General features: G+C 48.3%; 3 protein-coding genes across 3 annotated transcripts; 1 reads left to right on the forward strand and 2 right to left on the reverse strand.

The window, feature by feature from the left end:
* Nucleotides 1-466: 466 nt before the first annotated feature.
* On the reverse strand, nucleotides 467-2,645 carry ALKBH4 (alkB homolog 4, lysine demethylase). Its single transcript, XM_082294403.1, has 3 exons — nucleotides 2,454-2,645; nucleotides 1,615-1,812; nucleotides 467-1,176 (listed from the first exon to the last, which is right to left on the reverse strand). The coding sequence occupies exons 1-3, from the start codon at nucleotides 2,553-2,555 to the stop codon at nucleotides 541-543; spliced, it is 936 nt and encodes a 311-aa protein (XP_082150529.1). The 5' UTR covers nucleotides 2,556-2,645; the 3' UTR covers nucleotides 467-540.
* LRWD1 (leucine rich repeats and WD repeat domain containing 1) lies at nucleotides 2,517-18,452 on the forward strand. The gene is made up of 16 exons (XM_082294402.1): nucleotides 2,517-2,652; nucleotides 4,484-4,630; nucleotides 6,577-6,811; nucleotides 8,022-8,141; nucleotides 9,427-9,579; nucleotides 10,255-10,395; nucleotides 11,043-11,384; nucleotides 12,011-12,137; nucleotides 12,384-12,493; nucleotides 12,946-13,153; nucleotides 14,629-14,701; nucleotides 14,795-14,935; nucleotides 15,602-15,696; nucleotides 16,269-16,430; nucleotides 17,100-17,224; nucleotides 18,086-18,452. Exons 2-16 carry the CDS (start codon nucleotides 4,551-4,553, stop codon nucleotides 18,224-18,226), a joined length of 2,253 nt encoding a protein of 750 aa, XP_082150528.1. The 5' UTR covers nucleotides 2,517-2,652; nucleotides 4,484-4,550; the 3' UTR covers nucleotides 18,227-18,452.
* A 135-nt stretch (nucleotides 18,453-18,587) lies between these two features.
* On the reverse strand, nucleotides 18,588-19,993 carry POLR2J (RNA polymerase II subunit J). The gene is made up of 4 exons (XM_082294404.1): nucleotides 19,919-19,993; nucleotides 19,690-19,779; nucleotides 19,402-19,576; nucleotides 18,588-18,873 (listed from the first exon to the last, which is right to left on the reverse strand). Exons 1-4 carry the CDS (start codon nucleotides 19,969-19,971, stop codon nucleotides 18,838-18,840), a joined length of 354 nt encoding a protein of 117 aa, XP_082150530.1. The 5' UTR covers nucleotides 19,972-19,993; the 3' UTR covers nucleotides 18,588-18,837.
* Between the last annotated feature and the right edge of the window lie 8 nt (nucleotides 19,994-20,001).

Consider the following 20,001-nt stretch of genomic DNA (forward strand, 5'->3'; position numbering starts at 1 on the left):
GCACGAATCTTCAGCAAAGATAATTACTTTAATTAGTTCTCAGTGTGTTGTACTGTCTTTAGAGAGATACTTGCTTGAGACCTGGTCTCTAAAGGACCTATCTGTGGTGGGTGAGGAGATAGTTGTACCCCCAGGGCTTGGTGCAACATTCAAACCAGTCTGACAGAATCAAGTATGGGTCTGGAAAGCTTAAAATCTGTGGCAGGGCTTGGGCTGGAGCTGTGTCAAGGGCTGCTTGATAACTCTGTTTAATGTTTCTAACTTTCTCGGTTTAATTTAAGTGTTTAGGAAATGGCTGTTTGCTTTTTTGTTATAACATAACTAATGGATTCAACCTCTCATTTCTGACTTTGGCCTAAAAGCTCCCATTGCCCAGGAAGCTTCAAAACCCATCCCTTTTACTTCTGTTTGTTAAATTTCCATTTTATTGAGCTTATCTCTGCACACACCTGGTTCCTTACGCCCACCTCAGAAATAAACCGAGTCATACAAATTCCATACCTCATTTTACACATCTCCCAACAAAACGCAACCTCGTGGTCACACGGGTCTCCCTTGAAAGGAAAGAGCAACTTGCAGCAGTTCTTTGCCCAGTTCCTCGTGCCTCCCCCCGGCGCTGAACTCCGCGGAGAGCTCCCTGAAGGTGATGCAGACGCGGCGGTGCTCGATGTGCCTGCGGTGGATCCCGTGTTTCCACTTGTACCGCGCGTCCCCGTGCAGCACCACCAGCGACCTCTGGGGCAAGGGGATGGCCACACTCACCTCCTTACCCGGAACCAGCCTTGGGGACAAAAAGCACTTGGTTCCCCCTTCTCCTGAATTTCCGCACGATGATGTCTGCGTGAAAGATCCAGGGGGACTTAATTCCTCTTTACTGGAAATGGGAAATAATTGGATGGTGTCCTCTGAATCGCAGGACATGGAGAGCACAGTTTTTGACAGCAAGTTCAAGCTGACCAGGCGCTCCCCCCAGAGCCACCAGTCATCAAAGTGAGGGTCGATGGCAGAGCCTCTCTCCGGTCTGTAGTCCAGGTTACACTGTTCCACAGGTAAGAAACCACTGAGCACAGCACAGGCCTTCATCTGGGCCACAATCTTTCTGCTGAAACCTGGCAAACCGGTAAAGCTGCCAGCTTTCAGCCTTTGTTTCTTGAAGTTCACTTTGGGTCCATAGTCCTGTTGGAAAAGAAGAGGGAGGAAAAAGCTGGTGTAAAGGGAAAATCTAGGACAAGTCTTTTTGGAGAGGCTGCTCCTGCAGAGTTCTGTTCTCATCTCTTCCAGTGACCTGGTTGCCAGGTTGCAAAAGGACTCAGTGAATCTACATTAATCTCTCTGGATTTATAAAGTAAAACCAAATCTAAACACCCATTTCTTTCCCTTGGAGATTGTGTAAACTTTAATGCTTGAACACACACCATCAGATACTGTTTGTTGCAGCTATCATGTGTTTTTGCAATAGGTTGATTTTAACTGCAGGTAATTCTTGCCATTGATTTCAGGGAAAGCTTTCAAAGGAAAACACTTAATGAAACATCTCAATATTTTGGGTTTTAGCTGAAAACAGCTTTCCTTTTCCAGAGGGATCTAAGATCAGATGTGCTTCTAAAGTCCAACCTGTTTCTTTCGGCCAGACTGTGATGGTTTCCAGTCATCTTGATCCATCAGTTCCACTATCTCACACTCTTCATCTTCACTAATGAACTCCTCCACCAGGAACACCCCTGGAAAGGGAAATGCCCAGCCAGCAAATTCCGAGTGCTCATTTCCTTTAGCTAGGCCTGTTGCTGGACAGTAAGTGAAATTATCTTCTCCCTGTGGAAATATCAACAGAAAAGAAGAAAAGCAATATTTCCATTATTTGCCCCTGCAACCTTGGTATTGCAGCATGAAAACTACAGGATTCTTGGAGACAAGAGAAATTTCACAGCTGCTTTTGGGGAACAACTATTCCCTGCTCTTTTTTTTTTACAGCTGCAGCATCACTGTGCTGCTTGCTTGAAGCCACTTTTCTTTCCTAGTGATGTCTTTATCCTGGAGAGGCGGGCAAGAACCAATGATCCTCAGCACCACAGGTATAAGGAGAATAATGGTGGGTATTGCTGCAGAGATATGGTTTGTCACAGCAATAAATGTTGAATAAGGAAAGTTGATAAAAATCGCGCAGGCCACAAGGCTAAGCTGTAACAAATGAATGTGAATGTAACACGTGAGGCTCCAGGTGAGCTCCGACTCGGCTTCCGAGCGCTACTGAGGTGAAGAATTCACAATTGTTCACCGCCGGGGGGGCTCTGCCTTGCCCCCGTCGTGTAGCCCTGCGGCCCCCGGGGCCCCGGCCCCGCTCCGGGCACGGGGGTCCCGCAGCCGCCCCGCCCCGAGGGGCCACGGCCGGCGCCCCCCGCCGCCCCCCGGCTCCTCCCGCCGCCCCGCCCCGCCGCCCGCCCCCTCCCCGGTACCTGCGGGGGCGGAGCGGCCGGCGCGGGCCCCTCGCAGAGCAGGCAGGAGCGGATCCCCTTGCAGCCGCAGCCCGGCCCTCCGCCGCCGCCTGCCGCCTGCATCCCGCCGGCTGCGCCGAGGACACAGCCCCCCCTCCCGCTCCTCCTCCCGCCCTTCCTTCCTCCCCGGCTCCTCTTCCTCCTCCCCGGCCGCTTCCAGGTGAGGGCAGCGGGGCTGGGCGCAGGCCGCGCGGCCGGGCAGCGGGAGTGGAGGGGGGGGTGCGGGCGGACTCGCGCTCCCAGCAGCCCCCGCGGCGCTCCCGGGCACCGCGGCGTTGTTCAGCGCCGCGGGGGTCGCTGGGAGTTGTAGGCGCGGCGCGCGGAGCACGCCCCGCGGGGGCGCCTCAGGCCGCGGCCGGCGCCGTCCCCAGCGGCGCTCGGTGTCCGGAGACGGCGGTGACGGGCGAGGCCTCGGGCAGGGGCCGCACCTGCCCCGCCCGGCCCTGTCCGGCCCTGCCCACGGGCGGAGCCGCGGCCTGCGCCCGCAGCCGGTGATACCCCGCGGCCCAGCGTGGGCGGATATCCCGGCATCCGTGGCCTTGTCATCCCCGGGGCATCGCGGCCCAGGGGCTGCGCCAGCCGGGCGGTGCAGGGCAGCTCCGAATTATCACGTTCAGGTCAGGGGGATGCTTGGCTGTGGGGCTCCATCCCGAGAGCTGCGGTGGGGCAGGAGGGGGTCAGTTCCCACTGAAAGAACCCCAGGGTTCACCAGCCCCCGGGGTAACCGAGTGTTCTCTCTGCAGCATCACCCGTGATGCTGTGGGAATGGGGTTTGCCGTGTCTGGCCTTCCCTGCAGCTCCCGCCGTGCCACAGCTGTGTCTGGGGTGTCAGTGTGGCAAAGAGAGGGCGATGGGAACATCCACAGTCACTGGTGACACATTTTTATTATAGGCACAAGATCTTATGGAGGTTTGCTTGGGTCAGCCTGACCCTGTGGTTTGGCTCGCAGCAAGAGCACTGTCGCTTGAAGGGTCAAATCCCAAACAGCTGCTGTTTAAACTGGTTTTCAGTTCAGTTCTTTGTGCTTGTATACAATATTTCAGGGTATACAATATTTCAGTGTATACAATATTGTAGTGCCCCGTTGCTCACCACAAATTGTTGCAGGTGCTGTAGGTGTGTGGTGCTGCTGAAAGCAAACCCAAGGACGGCTCACTGCCCCATGTGCTCCTCACGATGTGCTGGAGTGGCATTTAGGCAGCATTGATCTAACACAGAAAGACAGGAGCGAGCCCAGCCTTGGAGCTCTGTTCTCTTTTATTTCCCTCTCTTAGAATCTGTGTCAGGAAGAGTGGTAACCCCTGAACCAGTAATTTCATGGCAATTTTTTGACTCTGTCAGCATTGTTATTCCAAATATTGGTGTATCCCTCCGTGTGTGTGTATGTGTGTACTGAAACATCAGTTAATCAACAACAACACACAGAATGCTGTTGATTTTCTTTTTCCTTGGTGAGGAAATGATGTCCTTGATTGGTGGGTGTTTAAATTTCTGCTGATTAATTCAGTTTTCCAAAATTTTTGGCAATTTAGAAGCCGTCAGCCAAGAGTCTGTCCAGCTGGTCAGGCCAGTGAGCGCAGTGTCGCTTTCTTGGGAGGAAGACATTCACAGCAGGTGTATTGACTCTTGCTGCTGCTGTTCGTTTGAAAGAGTGTTGGAATTCCTGGAGCAGAGCCCAGGAGAGGCACAAACAGGTACCTGTGGTGCTGTCCTGGTCCTGAGTGCCATCACTCATGGACAGCTTTCACCTGCAGCAAGTCTGTCACTCCAACAGCCATGGGATGTATCCCTGTTGTTTTGGAGATGGATTGGATCAGCATGTTGGGAGCCTGTGCCCAGTCTAATAATAGTCTTTGCCATATTCATTTCAGCCAAGTAACAAAGGTGACTTCCAACACAGCAGCAAAAACAGTAGATAACCTCATAATTTTTTTTTTCTGCCTTTGGAGCTGTTGAAAGCATTTCCTCTTATTCCCATTTGTTTTACCAGGAAGGTAACCAGAAGACATCTTACAGCTGACTGATTAGTGATTCCAGCAGCAGGGTGGAGATTAAAAATGTCCAAAATTACTACAGAACTTCTTTTGGAAAGGGCAGTTCCAAGATCTACGAGGCTTCGAAAGATCGAGACCCTGAAGTAAGTGCAGACAGGCCCATGGAAAATTCCAGATTAATTCAAACTGGGCAATCTCCTTTTTCTCTCTTTCTTCCCCTTTTCTTCTCTTTTTTACTGAAAAAAGAGAAACAGATCCCAAGCACAGAACTGAGATGGCGTTTCCAGTGCAGGAGCAGTGAGCACTGGTGGCACTGCATTCACTAGAGAGGTTATTGGCAGATGTTACCCTTTTTTGCCATTTCTATTTTGTGAAGCTGCTCAGGGCTGGATCCTGATTTCCTAACCCCACGGTATCATCCCTACCCCCAAAGCCCTTGTGTCTTTGCTAGCAATTGCTTAATGTGAATATGAGAATCTTCCAGCATAGATTTGAGAGGGTTTTAAAAGTATTTTTTACATTATTTCCCTTCCATTTTCCTCTCCCTCCATCACTTTCCATCCCCTCTAAATCCAGTTATCCTAGTACCTCAAACATTGCAGAGGGAGAGAATAAACTCTGAAACACTTAAAAACCAATAGAAACAGTTTTGTCACTCAGATCCTGAACAGAGGTCATTGCAAATATGTATCTTTCCAAATGTTTAACACAGTGGAATTTCACTGTTCCAGACCTGGCCAATCCAAGTGACTCAGCTGGCCAATTTCTGGCTGGCGCCTTTGTTGTTTTTGTTGCTGATGTCAGGGGGTTTGGGTTTCACATGTACTCTTTAAAGTTATTTCTTTCAGTTTGCCTTGTGCTAAAATCATTATTTTTAGAGAGAAACTTAAACATTTCTCTGAGGAGTATCAGCTGCAGTAATCTGGGTAACACAGTGATGGGGAGATGTTTGAACCTGTGGGTTTTTGGAGTGTGGCTTTCTCCATGCAGCTTCGTACTGTGATGTTGAAGGGTCGTATTTCAGAAAGTCCATTTGGGGAACACCGTTGAGTTTCTCCCCAAAATGACACCACAGCCACAGCTCTGCAGCCAGCTGGGTTCTCCTCAACTTTTCTTACCAGCTGTGGCTGGCTGGTTACACTTCTGAGATGGTAAGTGAAGGAGAAAGGATCTTGCTTCCTGGATTTATTTGCCTCATTTATTCACACTTCATTAATATCTAGAAGTCTATTTTTTTAACTAATCATTAGAGACAGAGATTCTGTTTGTTAAAGGAGCTCAAGCTTGTGCCCTCATGAGATGTTGGCTGCCAGGACTGGAACCTCCCTTTGGAGCTCACCTAAACGATCTAACCCAATATAAATGACCCTGCTTATAAAAGGTACTTTTCACTTTCTTGTGGAGCAGGGATATTTCTTTTCCCCTCATCAGTATTGTACCACTTCCTCTTTCCAGGACAGAGTTCTTCTGTTTTGGTGGCAGTCTTGGGATTTTTTTAAGTAGATTTCATTTATATTCACGTTTATCATTGGAAGTTTTTGCAGCAAAACTCGCTATAAAAGAAATGGAAAAATCACTTTTTTGGTCAAGTTAGTTCTTTGAAAACAGCCAAATTATTTGGGAACATGCTCTGCACTTGGTCTGAACTGTGAAATAATGAATGTAGTACATTCTGTGGACAGGGTAGTAAGTGTCTTGAATTGCCACAGCTTGTTTTGTTGAATCAACATTGCACAGGAACAAAATACCAAACCTCTTAGAGGTGTAGTAATTTTTTCTATAAAATAACTTTTGCTGGTAATTCACTGCTCCCAGCCAGCTCAGTTACCCCTAGGAGATTATCTGAATTGCAGGCTAGTTGTACTTTGACACACCTGAGTCTCTGATGGTGTCAGCTCAGACACATCGGCTTCCCCACAGTGTGCTCACAATCCAGAATGCTGCCACCAGAAAAAGCAGGTTTGGTCAGATGTACCCAGTGAGTTGTGCTGGACTGAGGTGCCACCAGGTGGGACTTTGTATCCTGTGAAATCAGCATTTGTTCTTCCAGTGAGCTGCAGATAGTTCATGGGGTTTTTTTTATTTTCAGCCTGTCCAAGCTGCAGTTGAAGACTGGAGACTTAGACCCACGTTTGTTTTCCCGCCTGAGGCACCTGCAGAAACTTGATCTCTCTGATAATTTACTGGACAAATTCCCCAACAGCCTAACCCTGCCCGATCTGCGTGTCCTGAACTGCAACAATAACAAGCTGGAAGATGTAACTGCTCTGAAACAGTTCCCTCTGCTTGAGGAGCTGACCTACGAGAACAATGTGTACTTGACAGTGAGTTACCCCCCTCCTTACACTAAACAGAGAGGCAAACAAACAGCAGTTGTGCAAAGCTCTTATCTATTGTTCTTGGGCAGCAAGTGGAAGGGCGTTGGAGAAAGCAGCCAGCCTTCGTGCCACATTTAACCACTTTGTGCCACTGTTTCTCAGTCTGCAGAAGTGACTTGCCCAAAACCACTCAGATATTAAAATCTGTGTCTTGAACTCCTGATTCTCTAGACCAAAGTCCCTTCTTAGATGGCTTATCAGGCACAGTATTTTATGCTCATACTTGTGTAAAATATGGTAATGATTGTGTAGAGATGTCCTTCTTACAGAAACACAGAATGGTTTGGTTTGGAAGGGACCTTAAAGCTCATCTTGATCCACCCCCCACCATGGGCAGGGACACCTTCCACTAGACCAGGTTGCTCAGAACCCCATCCAACCTGGTCTTAAACACTCCCAGGGATGGGGCAGCCACAGCTTATCTGAGCAACCTGTGCCAATGCATCATGACCCTCACAGTAAAGAGTTTTTCCCTAATATCTAATGTTAGTTTTATTTCCTAATATCTGTCTTAGTTTTACTGCCCTTTGTGCTCTGGAAGAGCAGCCTCGGTCCTCTGATGAGGGTTTAAACTTGGTGATTAATCTGGTTTAGGTTTCGACTTCTCCCAAGAGGATCTGCTGACTGTACAAGTTAAACATCCAAAACTGATTTTACTTGTGCTGTAAACTGGCATCAGCCACTCACCGTCCCCACATGCTTATTTGCTGTTGCACAATGGCAGTATATGTGTGGCTGTATGGTGAACTGTCTGACTTAAAATGCATCTGACCCAAGGAATTCCTGCTGGAATTCCTTGACTGGAGGCAGGACAGGCCTTCCCCTGTGGAAGGAGTTAAGGGATATGAACAGAGCTCCCAGTCTTGCACTCAGGCCCAGCAGATGAGCAGTTACACAGCCCCCACCTTGTGTTGGATGCTAGCACTGCCTGAGGGCTGGGCAGCTCTGTCTGCAGTTTAAGATCCCAGCTCACAGGAGAACATTAATTCACAGCTGAAAGGTGAAATTCAAGTTGAAAATCCTGAGGAGATTTTATGAAATGGCTTTTCCTTACGAAATATATAATTTTCATATAGGCTGTATTTTAATCAAGGACTAAAGGTAAAGCAAGTACCACGTGTACAGCTTTTATAACTCCAATGTTTTCTCTTTCCAGCTCAATGATGACTATAAAGTAATGTTTCTTTTGCAAAATCTTCGTCTGCTCAATGGCAAGGACATAACCAAACTGGCCAACCATGTGAGGCGTGTCAACAGCCGTAAGCTCACCAGCAAGGTAAGATGTGGGATATTTCCTTAACCTCCAAACACCTGAGAAATAACTAAATCCTGTGCTCAGTGGAGTGGCAGAGCTGCAGACAAGCTTCAAGTGGTTTGCAGTACCTGTGGTATGGTCTGAGCCCAGCCTGCAGAATGAGCCACTCAGGAAATGTCTTACTGCTGCTTTCTCTGGTCACTGCTGGCATCTGCTCTACCTGTTCTGTGCAGCCAATTTGCCTTTGGTTTAGGTGACAGGAGCAGGGCCAGCCATGTCTGTTGTCTGATCCTGTAGTTTTTCAGGTCACTCTGAGCATCGTTCAGAAATGGGAGAAGCCTGGTGCTGCCAGAACAGCTGCAAACACCTCCCCATCTAATTTAAGTTACTGTCCAGGCCCCAGGAATGGGGAGCACAAAACCAAGCTCAGGATAATCTTGCTTTTTCCAGCATACACCAGGAGCAAGGATTTGTTCTTTCTTCTTCAGCTGTGAATGTTTAGAACTCTATTTTCACTTATCTGTCTACACAGTTTAGCTCCTGACAGATTGTCCCCACAAGGCATTGTTGTGATCTTAAGCAAAATTATTGTTCAGTTATGAAAAAGGTTTGGTTGGCTGATTGCTTTTGTGTATTACTTCTCTTACCATTTGTATTCTAGTTACTTGATCTTCTTAATTCCTTCTGTGTAGCAGGGGGGAGAAATCAAATACTGAAGACCGGGATGTCTTGTTGTGCTGAGTGTTGTATGTGTAATATTTGTGTATCTCAAGGGGTCTCTCTGAGAGCTGCTCAGCCTCTTACCCAGACAACTGATCATGGTTGGCTGTTTAATGAGACACCAAACTCTTCCCCCTGTGCTGTTCTTTTCGTGGTGTTTGGGCCCTGATGCCTTTCCCTGATGTTATTGGTACTTGCCTGCCCAGTTCTTAGTCCTGTGCCTCAATGTAAAAATGTCTGTTGGGTCCAAATGCTGATGGATGTGTTACTGCCCACCAGAAACTCCCATGGGAAACTGTGCTGACAGGTGAGCATCCACGTGGTTGTGCCTGTAGTTCAGCAGCCTTTTGGAGCCCAGGTATCTCTAAATGGGTCCATGCTGACAATGCCTGCTGAGCCACACTCACTCCAGCCTGGTTCAGAGGAACTGACTTTCTTGTTAGCTGAAATGGTCATTTGAACATGAATAATTAAATTAAAGTGGTGCCATCACGTAGGGTGCAGCACTCAAGGTTGGCCACTTCCCAAATGCTTTCACAAGTTCCCTTGTGCTTTTCTGTTGGATGAACTCAGTCTTTCTGCCTAGGTTACTGCTCACTGGGAAAAATTCTTCCGTGACCAACTCCCTGAGAAATACACAGCTGAGCAGGTGAAGTCCATCAAGAAGAAGTTCCTGAAGTCAGTACAGACCAATGTGGTGTACGGACCCAGCTCACTCAGCGAGTTCACCCGCTGGCGGGTAGGTCACATCCCACTCACCCTCCTGCTCTTCAGGCAAGGACCCTGCTCCTGGTTCTGCATGGATTGGATTAAAACACTCCATGGATTTGGGTGCTCTTGCAGACAAGTGGTATCACTTTTTCTTCACTGCTTTGTTAAGCAGTTACAGAAGCACCAAGTTGAAATGGTTATCATTAAACATCGGTTTTTAATTCATAAGCAATAATGATACTTGTACTAATTAACCAGACTGCAGTATCCTTAATATTTAATTGTTTGAAAATTAGTTTAATGGCAACCTTTACTCTTGATGGAAGAGAAAAGATAATGACAGAAGTGTAGTTGCTCCCAGTGGGGAAAGACACCATTTAGTTTGTAACGTTTGTTTTATTTGTATGTTCATACACACAGTTGAGGCTTCCATCTCTCCTTTGTCTTGTTTTATTGCTGTGCTGTTTTTTCCACAGCTGTGTGCTCTGGATGCCCATGACAAAGAGAAGTTCTTGGGTTGTGTAATGTCAGTTGGGGACTCCTCCACCACTTGTGAAATTCACACAGAATAGAGGGAGCAGTATTAAAAACCCAGCAAAGCAGCTCTTTGTGCCATGACACATCAGAGCTTGACATGCTGTGGCTTTTTTGTCTTCTTTTTTTTTTCTTTCTTTTTTAACATATCCACGTATTTGCTTCTCAGGTGAAAATGATTGCAGAAGAGTTTCTGGCATACTCACTAGGTCTGGAGTTAAACTCTGATACTGAAACAGAGGAAAAGATGGATGAGAATGAGGAAGAAAGCACAGAAAGCCCCAGGGAAGCTGCAGAGGATGTGGCTCAGGTAGGTGATTTTTCCAGTTACATTAGCAATGTTCTTTCTGTTTCCTGAGAATTCAGTAGCTCTTGTCAGTTCACATTTATGACCCTTTGCTAACCACAGGGGCAGTCTCAGGCTCCAGCCTGTATCCAACAGCTCAGGCTCCTTCTTTACAGCCAGATTGAAGCTTTCCCAGAAATGCGAAGGTTGAGCTGCTCTGTGAGAGGAGAGAGCTTCCATTCTCATAGGAGACCTAAAACATTCCATGAGTGCAGTCCTACTCACTCCACCTCTCTTCTAGGAAGGGATGTTTTAATTAGAGAACTGGGCTGATGCCTGGCCAGACTCTGCTGGTGTTTGCCTGCTTGGAAATGGCTGCAGACTGAGCCCCTGTGGTCCCCGGGCCAGATTTGTTTTTCCACATTGTATGTAGATTGCAAATAACTGAGACGAGGGAAGGGCGCTGAAAGGGAGGCTGGCTGTGTGGTTTTCATTAGCTTCTGCCTCTAGGAACCCTGTAGCTCTGGGCTGATTCCTGGAACCCAGTCTGTAACCGTGGGAGGGTACTTGCATGTGAATAATTAATATCTCTGGCTTACAAATTATCTGCACTTCTCGGGGAAGCTAAAAACCTTCTGCAGAACCTGACAACATGACAACATGCCTTATAGGTCACAGTAACACCCAGCAAGAGGAAAAGAAATCATTCAAAATCAAGCCCTGGAAACAAGAGGTCCAAGTCCCAGGCAAGCACCAAGGAGGAGGCTGCAGTTAATCCCAGAAAATCCAGTCATGTGGAGGATGACCCAGCTCCTGACAAACCAAGAACGTCGAACCAACCAGCCAAGGAGGCAACCCCTGAGCAGGGAGCTGAAGGGACACAGAAGAATGGAGAGCAGTTTCCCAAGGGGCAAAGCAACAGAAGATCCAGCCAGATGACAGGGGAACAGAAAAGCCAGGAGCAGGACAACGGCGTGGTTACCTTGACCCCAGTGAAGAATTCCAAGCGCAAGGTATGTCCATCAGCCCCCTTGGGACTGGCTTTGGGCCTCTTGGTTTAGTGGGAGGAGCTGCCTTCAGGTTTCTTCAGAGCTCTGCACAGAGCTTGGAGCTCGTAGTTGGCCAAATATATTGTGAGTTTTGGTTTGGTTTTTTTGTCATTGTTTTAAATCTCTCAGAGGCATCAAGGGAGAGAAGGCACCCCCCAGGAGACGCCAGTGAATCCCCTCTGGGGGATGGATGGACCAGCGCTCCGAGGTGGTGCACTGAAAGCCTGTGCTTAGAAATGGGACTGGCAAGCCTTGCTCTCAGCTCAAACCAGTGGCTGCATGGGGAAAGGTGTTTCCCCCTCAGCTCAGGCCAGTGGGGATCTAAAGGGTTTTTCACGCTTCTCTGCAGTAGGAAATGGGGTTCTCTGCTGGGGTCTGCTGGGCACATCTTTGCTAAACAGTTCCCTGCTGCTTTAGGACTCTTGAGCATTGTGGCACCTCAGTCTCTCCTCTTCTCCGTAGCACAGAAGGGCTGAAAAATACTTGAGTTTAACTCAGATTGCTGTGTTCAGTAGAGAGTTCTGTCAAGGCAATCACAGGCAAACCATGTCAGGGGAATGAATTTTCTAAATGTGGATGGTTTATTGTAGGAGGATGTCAGTGCAGAGCCATTGCATTTTCTTCAGTGTCACAGTAAAGGCAACAGCCGCGAGGATTTTAAAACGCAGCTCTGGTCCTGTGTCTTCGAGCCAGTGCTAGACTCTGGAGCCAGGAAAGGTGAGCTCTTAAAGAGGTTTGCAGGATTCCCAGAACCACCTGGCTCTGGAATCCCAGCGGACTCCATGCCTCAGACCCCTGCTCCTTCAAGCCGTAGTCTCCGTTGTCAGGAAGAGACTTGCTTACATATTTCTCCATTGATTTTGAAAACAGGAGACTGGGAGAGCACCAGGCAGTGATAAGCTGCAGTCTTCATGTGTTATCCCTGAACCTGGGAACTTCTCACCCATTATTTTCCTCTTTCAGATCCCATTGTGAGCTCCTCCAGAACTGTGGCAACCTGTGGAGGGGAATCTGTCTGTCTGATTGATTGTGAGACAGGGACAGTGCTGAAAAAGTATAAGGTGGCTACAGAGGTGGGTTGCAAGTGGGAAGGGTAAGCCTTGAATGGGAATATCTGTAGTAATTACAGTACTAATTACATACACACATAATATATATTACAAAGAGGTCTGAAAGTGTTAGTGTGGACAGATGTTAAGAAGATGAAGATAGATAATAAACATATCATGCTCATCCTTTTCACCTGGTTTGGGTTTATTTTTTTATTAGCTTAAGAGATCAGCTTGCCAGTCCTCACACAGGTGTGTCTGGCTGCTGAGCCTGCTTGACAGCACAGAGGAATAAACATCCTCTTTCTGTAGTTTGCATTCTTCTGAGAGCTGTTTTGAGTTTTGATGCTCCATCTTAAATAGTGGTGTCATTTCACCTGAGTAGCACTTGTGACAGTTGTCTTTTCTCTGAGGTGACAGCCACCACCCTGCTGGCGGTTCTCTGTCACCCCAGCCTTGTTTTCCTTCTGTCCCAGGAGTTCTTCAGCGTTGCATGGACAACCCTGACGATGGTAATCAGCGACAACCGCAAGAAAGCTCACAACATCTTGGCAGCTGCAGGGAGGAGAGGGATTGTCAAACTGATCCATGTGGCAGCCGACTTCTGCTACGGAGAGATAAAGGCTCACAAAAAGCCCATTGCTACTGTCTGCTTCAGCCCAACCCAGGAGACCCACCTCTTCAGTAAGTCAGCTTCAGAATCCCTAGTTTTAGTGCTGATGTGGAAAAGTCAGGGCTTCCTGAACAGGGGGAATTGTCACCAGGGCAAGCAGGGACACATGAACAAAAGGCATGGACATTAGGGAGAGAGCATTGTTATTCTCCTGTGGCAGCAATCTCCAGCAGGAACAGCTTGTTTCAGCCAGAGCCTGGCTCTTTAGCTGAGGTGCAGCAGCTCCTCTTTCTCCCTTGGTGGCTCTCAGGGTGGCTGTCACACACACATTAGCCACAAACAAGCCCAGGAGTGGATCTGTTCCACAGGGATGAGTAAGGAGAATGGCAGAGCAGGCAGCTGGGAGCCAGGCAGTGGCATGACTCTCCTCCAGCACAGCACCCTATTATGGGCTGTTGGGTTTCATTTTATCCAACAATGCACTTAATTGATTTTGATTTTTTTTTTTAATGTGAATTCTATGCCTCGTCAGAGATTTCTATTCAGGTCCTGATGTCAAGGAGAGCTGTGCCACACACGGCAGGGCTCACAGAGGCTGTGGCTCGTGGACTGGTAATGAACCATCATGTTACAAATTGCAACTGCATTGTCAGGCTGTACAGTCAGTTGGTACAGAGCCATTCAGGCCACACCTGCACCCCATTGTTCCTCTTGCCTACAATTACCCACATCCTGGAGTGGTTAGAGTGCTACATGATCCATTAAAAGTGGAATGTTTTTTAGAATAGGCAGTACTTTTCAAGAAGAAGCTCAAGAGTGCCAAAAGCAGAAGCAGAGGAAAGGATAAAGAGGTTGGTAGAAGGGACAAAGAGGTTGGTAGCACAGCCATATAATGGTGTGGACAGCAAGGCTTGTTATATTTCATAGAAAAATTTAGAGTAATAAAGGGAGAATCTTTGCATTGTTTCTGGGGAGAGGACACCAACAAACTCTGAGTTTGAGGGCTGCCATCTGATGAGGGTCCAGGTTACTCAGAGTAATCTCTTAGAACTGTTTCTGCTTTCAGTGTATCAGCTTGGTGACATGTTTCTCACCCTTTGTCAGTGCCTAACTCCTAATGGGAGCTGTTGTGGATGTGAACACAGTAAGCCATGGATATGTGGAATTAAGTGGTATCTGCCTGAGAGTAGAGGTTGGAGCTCATATTTTAGATTCCACCAGAAGCCCTGACCAGAAACAAGCTCAGAGGGCCACTAACTAATGACCTTGTGAAGCCACAACTCAGTAATGGACACCAGGAAGCAAACTTTGTTTTATCTGCCCCTCTTAGAGCACAGGATAAGAACACAAAGTACTGACTGTGCATGTGTGACAGTGTCTGGGAAGTGCTGGGCCAGGAGCCTCGGGGACTGCTGCTGTGCTTTAATGAGCTCTCTGGTGCCACAGCCTTAGAGGGTGACTGTGACTCAGGCAGAATTGCCAGCTAGCACGAGAAGAGCCAGATGAGCAGCGGTGTCACTACCTGCTTCTCTTCTGTGTTCCACAGCTGCATCCTATGACAAGCGAATTGCACTCTGGGATATTGGGATTCCAGACTGTGACTACAATTTCAAAGCAAGGTAAAGGTTCAAAAACCAGATGTGGCCAGTCCAGGAGCCTGTAACTATCACGTCACAGCACCACTTAACTGCTTGTTCTCTGCTTTTTTTTAGCCAGCTGCTGGTGCTGGAAACAGCCTCTATCCCCCTCCGGATTGCCCTGGTCCCCACCTGCCCAGAGCAGTACCTGCTGGCAGGCTGTGAAGATGGCTGCTTTGCCTGGAACATAAAACTGGATAAGGGACAAAAAAGCAGGTGAGAACCACAAGCTGGGGGCATGCATTTGCTTTCCGTAACAAGAAGAGATAGTCCTAACAAAGGCTTGATTTCTAACTGAGGAGGTCTGAGCAAAAGCAGCATGTCCTTCCAAACTTGAAACATCCTCCCCTTCCCAGAGTGGCCAGAAAAAATGGGAGCATGCTCAAGGACTGTTGAGAGCTTGCATGACAGCTGCAGTCTGCAGGTGCTGCAGGCTGCTTTGCAGGAGTGTAATCCAATACCCCAAAACTTAAGGGCGTGTCATCTCCAGGTAGTGTAACGGAGCGTAAATTTTTGGATCCATTTCCAGTCTCACAGTGAGGCCTTCCCTGCTCCTGGTACATGAGGTAACCCAGGAAACTGGCACTCTGTGGGAGCTCAGGAAAAATTACAAGGAAGAACCAAGTAAAGTCATGCCCTGCTGATAAATACTAACCCTGATGCCTGCAAAAGAGATGGAGTGGAACAGCAAGCTCTTGAGCAAACAGGCTTCTGCTGTATTAATAAACCCAGGTGACAAAAGTGTAAGTTCAAGGGGGAATTCACCTGAGCTTGGCAAGAGACTCACTAATACACAAATTTCCTTCTGGGCTCTGCACCCGGGTGCCCTTTCAAGGGTGGCTGTTCAGGACTTGGCTCATTTCACCCTTCCCCCTGCTCTAGGCCTTTTGAAGCCATATTCCAGTTTCCTGATGATGAAAGCATGACAACATCTCACAGGGTTGATGGTTTGGCTTTTCTCAATGATGATGTCGTTGGTGAGTATAAACACAACAGCCCAATCCCAAAAACAGTGGGGCACCTCAGCGTGCGCAGGGTGAAGCCAGCACGAGCAGAGGGGCTGAGCAGGGTGTGACAGCCTCTTCTTTAGCTTTGGGGGGGCTACACAGGATGGAGCTGTCTCCCAGAGTCACATGTCTTTCCCAAAATTGTGGCCTAGAGTGCAAACCTGTTCTTGGACAGGACTGGAAATCAGCTGGACACATCCCCGAGAGCACACTTGGCCAAGCAGTGCCAATGTGGAAGGGAAGGAGAGTCCCTTTCTGCTGGCAGCAACAGTATTTTTTTCAGGGGAACTGGGGGTTTCACATCATGGGCTAGCTCTTTCTGAACAGCTTATGCTTGTTCTGCAGCTCAGGAACATAAGCATAGCACTGAAAATCTCTCTGCAACCTCCAATTATCCTGAGATAAGGTAAAGCAGGTGGAAACAGTTGCTGCTGGATCAGATCCTATGTCTTTAAAAGCCATATTCTGGATGGACCACCTCTGTCTTGATGCATTTTGCTTCTCAGCAGCTGACACAGTCTCTCCCTTCCTTTCTTCCCTAGTTTCCAAGAGCTCCAAACCAGGATGCATATACTTGTGGAGCTGGAGCAGGTCTTTTGATGCCAAGGAAAAAGGATGCCAGCGGACAATGTCTGCAGTTATTCTGGCTGAGCTGGAGTGGTCCACAACAGACATGTCCTACCTGACACTCAGCACCTGCCCAGGTAGGCAGCACTCATTTCCTGGGTAATGCTTTGCCCAGGTGTCCGTGGCTCTCCTTTGATCCATGGGAGCAGCCTGGAGCTGGAAGCAGAGGCCTGGATCTCAGAGCCCATCAGGGAGCTCTGCTCTCCCCTCTGCAGTGCAGCTCCAGCACTGCGCAGCCTCAGCCCAGCACCAGCTGGGTGGAAATAACACGTGTAATAAACAATTACAGCTGCACCATCTGCCCTCCAAGGGGGGACAGCTGAGGGTCGAGGGGTCTTTCTTGCACAGGTTTTCAAAGCACAGAGCTCAAGGCTGGGCCCTGTGGAGGCACTGGGATGCTGAGTGCTTCTGTGGGCAGGGATGTCACACGCTGGGCAGCTGGAGACTGACAAGGAACAGACAAACCTGATCCGGTCAGCAATTCCCACAACCAGTCTAAAAAAGGTCAGGAGAAATCCCAAAGCATTTAGGGCTAGTTTTTCTACACTGAAGATAGCTGGTTTATCTTCAAATGAATTGAGTTCTTTCAGAGCAAGGTAGATAAATATTTTTGTGCCAGAAAGGGAATTCTGCTGAAATATGGCACCCTCTATTGGGATCCTGCAGCTCTCCTGAATCTCTGCTTTACAGCAGAACAGACTCCCAGCTCCACACTCGTTTTCCAGCTTTTTCTTCTGCTCTCACAGCAAAAGAGTACGTGTTCTGTGGGGATGAGAAGGGCAGTGTGTGGATGTACAACCTCTCCAGCTACACCACAGCCTGGGGCTCTGCCAAGGGAAAGCGCTCGGAGCGGAGGATCTCTCCCACACAGGTAGGTCTGAGGTTCTCTTTGGGGCCTCCCTTCCACCCCAGGGCAGCTGATCCCACTCCTGAGCAGGTTTATCCCAGAACATGCCTTGTGTTTCCACATCTGACACTCACAAGCAATTAAAAGCAATCTCCAGAGCGTGGCCAAGGCCGTTCACTGGGACAGGAATGAGGAGCTGCAAAGCAAATCTGTCACCCCCTGCAGCTCTTCCTAGAAGGGCCCTAAACAGTGGTTAAACTGGGGAGCACAGGTGTGCAGGCACCACATCCCCCAGGGAGGGGAGGGAAGCCAGAGTGAACATTCCCTGGCAGGAAAAGGCTCACTCCCCCTTTTTCTGCCCAGTATTTCCCTCTGGAGACAGTTCTCTTTGGGGCAATCACTGTTCCCTTGCCTGTCCCTCTGAAAGGACAATCACAAACACTCCCAAAGGCTCTCACCCACTGGTCTGGAGCTGCATTAGACAGAGGTATGAAGTGACCCAGTGTTCTGTTATTTCTTCACTGGAAGGGATTTCAGGTATTGGAAGGGGCTGCCCAGGGAGATGGTGGAGTCACCATCCCTGGAGGTGGCACTCAGAGCTCTGGTCTGGGTGACAAGGTCTGGTCACAGGTTGGACTCAGTGCTCTGGGAGGTCTTTTCCAACCTCAACAATTCTGTGATTCCACAGGCTTTGGAAGTGCATTGCCAAGCCACCAACCTGTTCCTCTGGGACTGAGGTGCAGCTGTTTTCACTCATCCCTGGCCCTTTAGGAATATCACACAGCTCCACCAGCCCCTCAGAAAAGGGCAGAGCCTCTGCCTCAGGTTCCCCAGGGACCCACCTCCCCCTCAGACACACCACCACCCCCTCTGTTCTCCCCACAGATCCTCAAGTGGCCGGAGCTGCGGGTGAACGGGGAGCAGCCTCCTGAAATCCTGGTGAACAACGTGGTAGCAGACCCTGCCTTCACCTACCTTGTTGTGCTGACAAGTGTGAACATAACAGCAATCTGGAAGAAGTCATAGTGCCCTGTGCCACAGTCTCACCCCCGTGCTTTGACCTAGTGCAGTATTAGTGACTGTTACCCATGTGCCCATGAACGTTTTCTAGACCAGCTTTATGTGCAAGACGAAATGAACAAGGTAAGAGTTTGTTAAATTCATCGATTCATTGTAAACATCTGCTTTCTTTTACTGTAAGTTTTCACAATTTGTGCATTTGTTTTATAGAAATGACACTTAATAAAACAAAATACCAGTTCACTTGGCAGTGCCTGGAGTTTTTGGCAGGAAAAGCAGAGACTTCATCTACAGCTTCTCATGCTGGAGTCGTACCCACAACAACCTCCCCAACAGCCCAGGCCAAATACTTGCCTTAAGGCTCCAATCAGAAAACAAATAATCACTTTAATGACTTATCCACCAACTCCAACATGACATTTATCCTCTTGGCAAAGTGCCTGTCTGCTATTAAAAAAACCAAACAAATGCAAAATATTGCTGCTGCTGTCAGAAATTAAACAGAAGTGGGACGAGGGGGAAAATATTTGCCATGAAGGGAGGTTTAAATATTTCATCCAACTACCAGACACATCATTCTGCCTCAGAAGTAACAGTCTGCTCCAAAGGGGGGGGTTTTACTCAATTCCTTCTTGTTTGTCCTTAATAGCAACCTGTAAAACAAAAGCAAAACCACACATCTAAGAGCTGTTACTGAGCCAGAGGTGGATGTTCAAACATTCCTGACTGTTCTGTGAAGCACAACAACCCACAGTGAAAACCTCTACACCACCAGAAAAATAATACTGAAATTAAAACCAGAATTTATTTACAAATGGGTGCCCTGGAGCCTTTTGCCAGCACATCAGAGGCAGGCTCTTAGTCACAGTCCCCCTGGTTTTGTCTGAATAGTATTAAGCAGATTAAATCTCAGAATTCAGGAGCTAAATAAATAAATAAACTGAGCATAAGTGATGAGAAGTGAAAGTACTGGCCCAGTTATGGCAGGAGAAGTAAAAAAAAAAAAATAAATACACATTAGAGCAGCCAGGCTCTGCCATGCTTTGACAGCAGCTGAACAACACAAAGAGTGTGGCTTGAATTAATTCATAAACCTAAAAACCAGCAGCTCTAATGGATGATCCCATCCCTTTGATTAATCATAACAAGCCCAAATCGTTTTAAGAACAAAATGAACTTACCCTGAACCTCTCTTCCAGGAGGGAGAGTTCACTGATCAGGTCCGTGATGGCATTGGTGAAAGCCTCCTGGGGGCTGTAGTCAGGGGTGGTTTGGACACGGATGATAATTTTATGTTCCAGAGGGTGTGGGACCTTATACCCTGCAAACAACACCTGCGGGTCTTTGAGCAACTGCCTGCAACGGGAATAAAAAAAAAAAAAAATTAAAAAAAAAACCGAAACAGCAGCGAAATGAGGAGAGGAAAAGCCCCAAACCTCCCCCCAGATTTGCTCCCCGCCTGAACTTACGACTTGATGATGTTCCCCAGCGTGTGGTCCTCCTTGTTGATGGTGAACAAGCAGGCGTTGGGCACCTTCGTGTCCTTGTTGATGGTGATCCTGAGGGGATGGATGGGATAAAGGGATGTTACCGATCCATGCGGGCGTGGGACTGGGGAGAAAGGCCCGGCCTCCCCCCTCCCCTCGCCCCCCGCAGTCTGATTAGGGTTAATTAGTCCCCCCCCGGGTGTCCCCTCACTTTTTCTCGCCCTCGAAGAGCAGGAAAGACTCGAAGGCTGGAGGCGCGTTCATCCCGCCGTTGCTATGGCGGCTACCGCGTCA

The sequence above is a fragment of the Coloeus monedula genome (genome assembly GCF_965178545.1).
Source record: "Coloeus monedula genome assembly, chromosome: 20".
Lineage (NCBI taxonomy): Eukaryota > Metazoa > Chordata > Aves > Passeriformes > Corvidae > Coloeus > Coloeus monedula.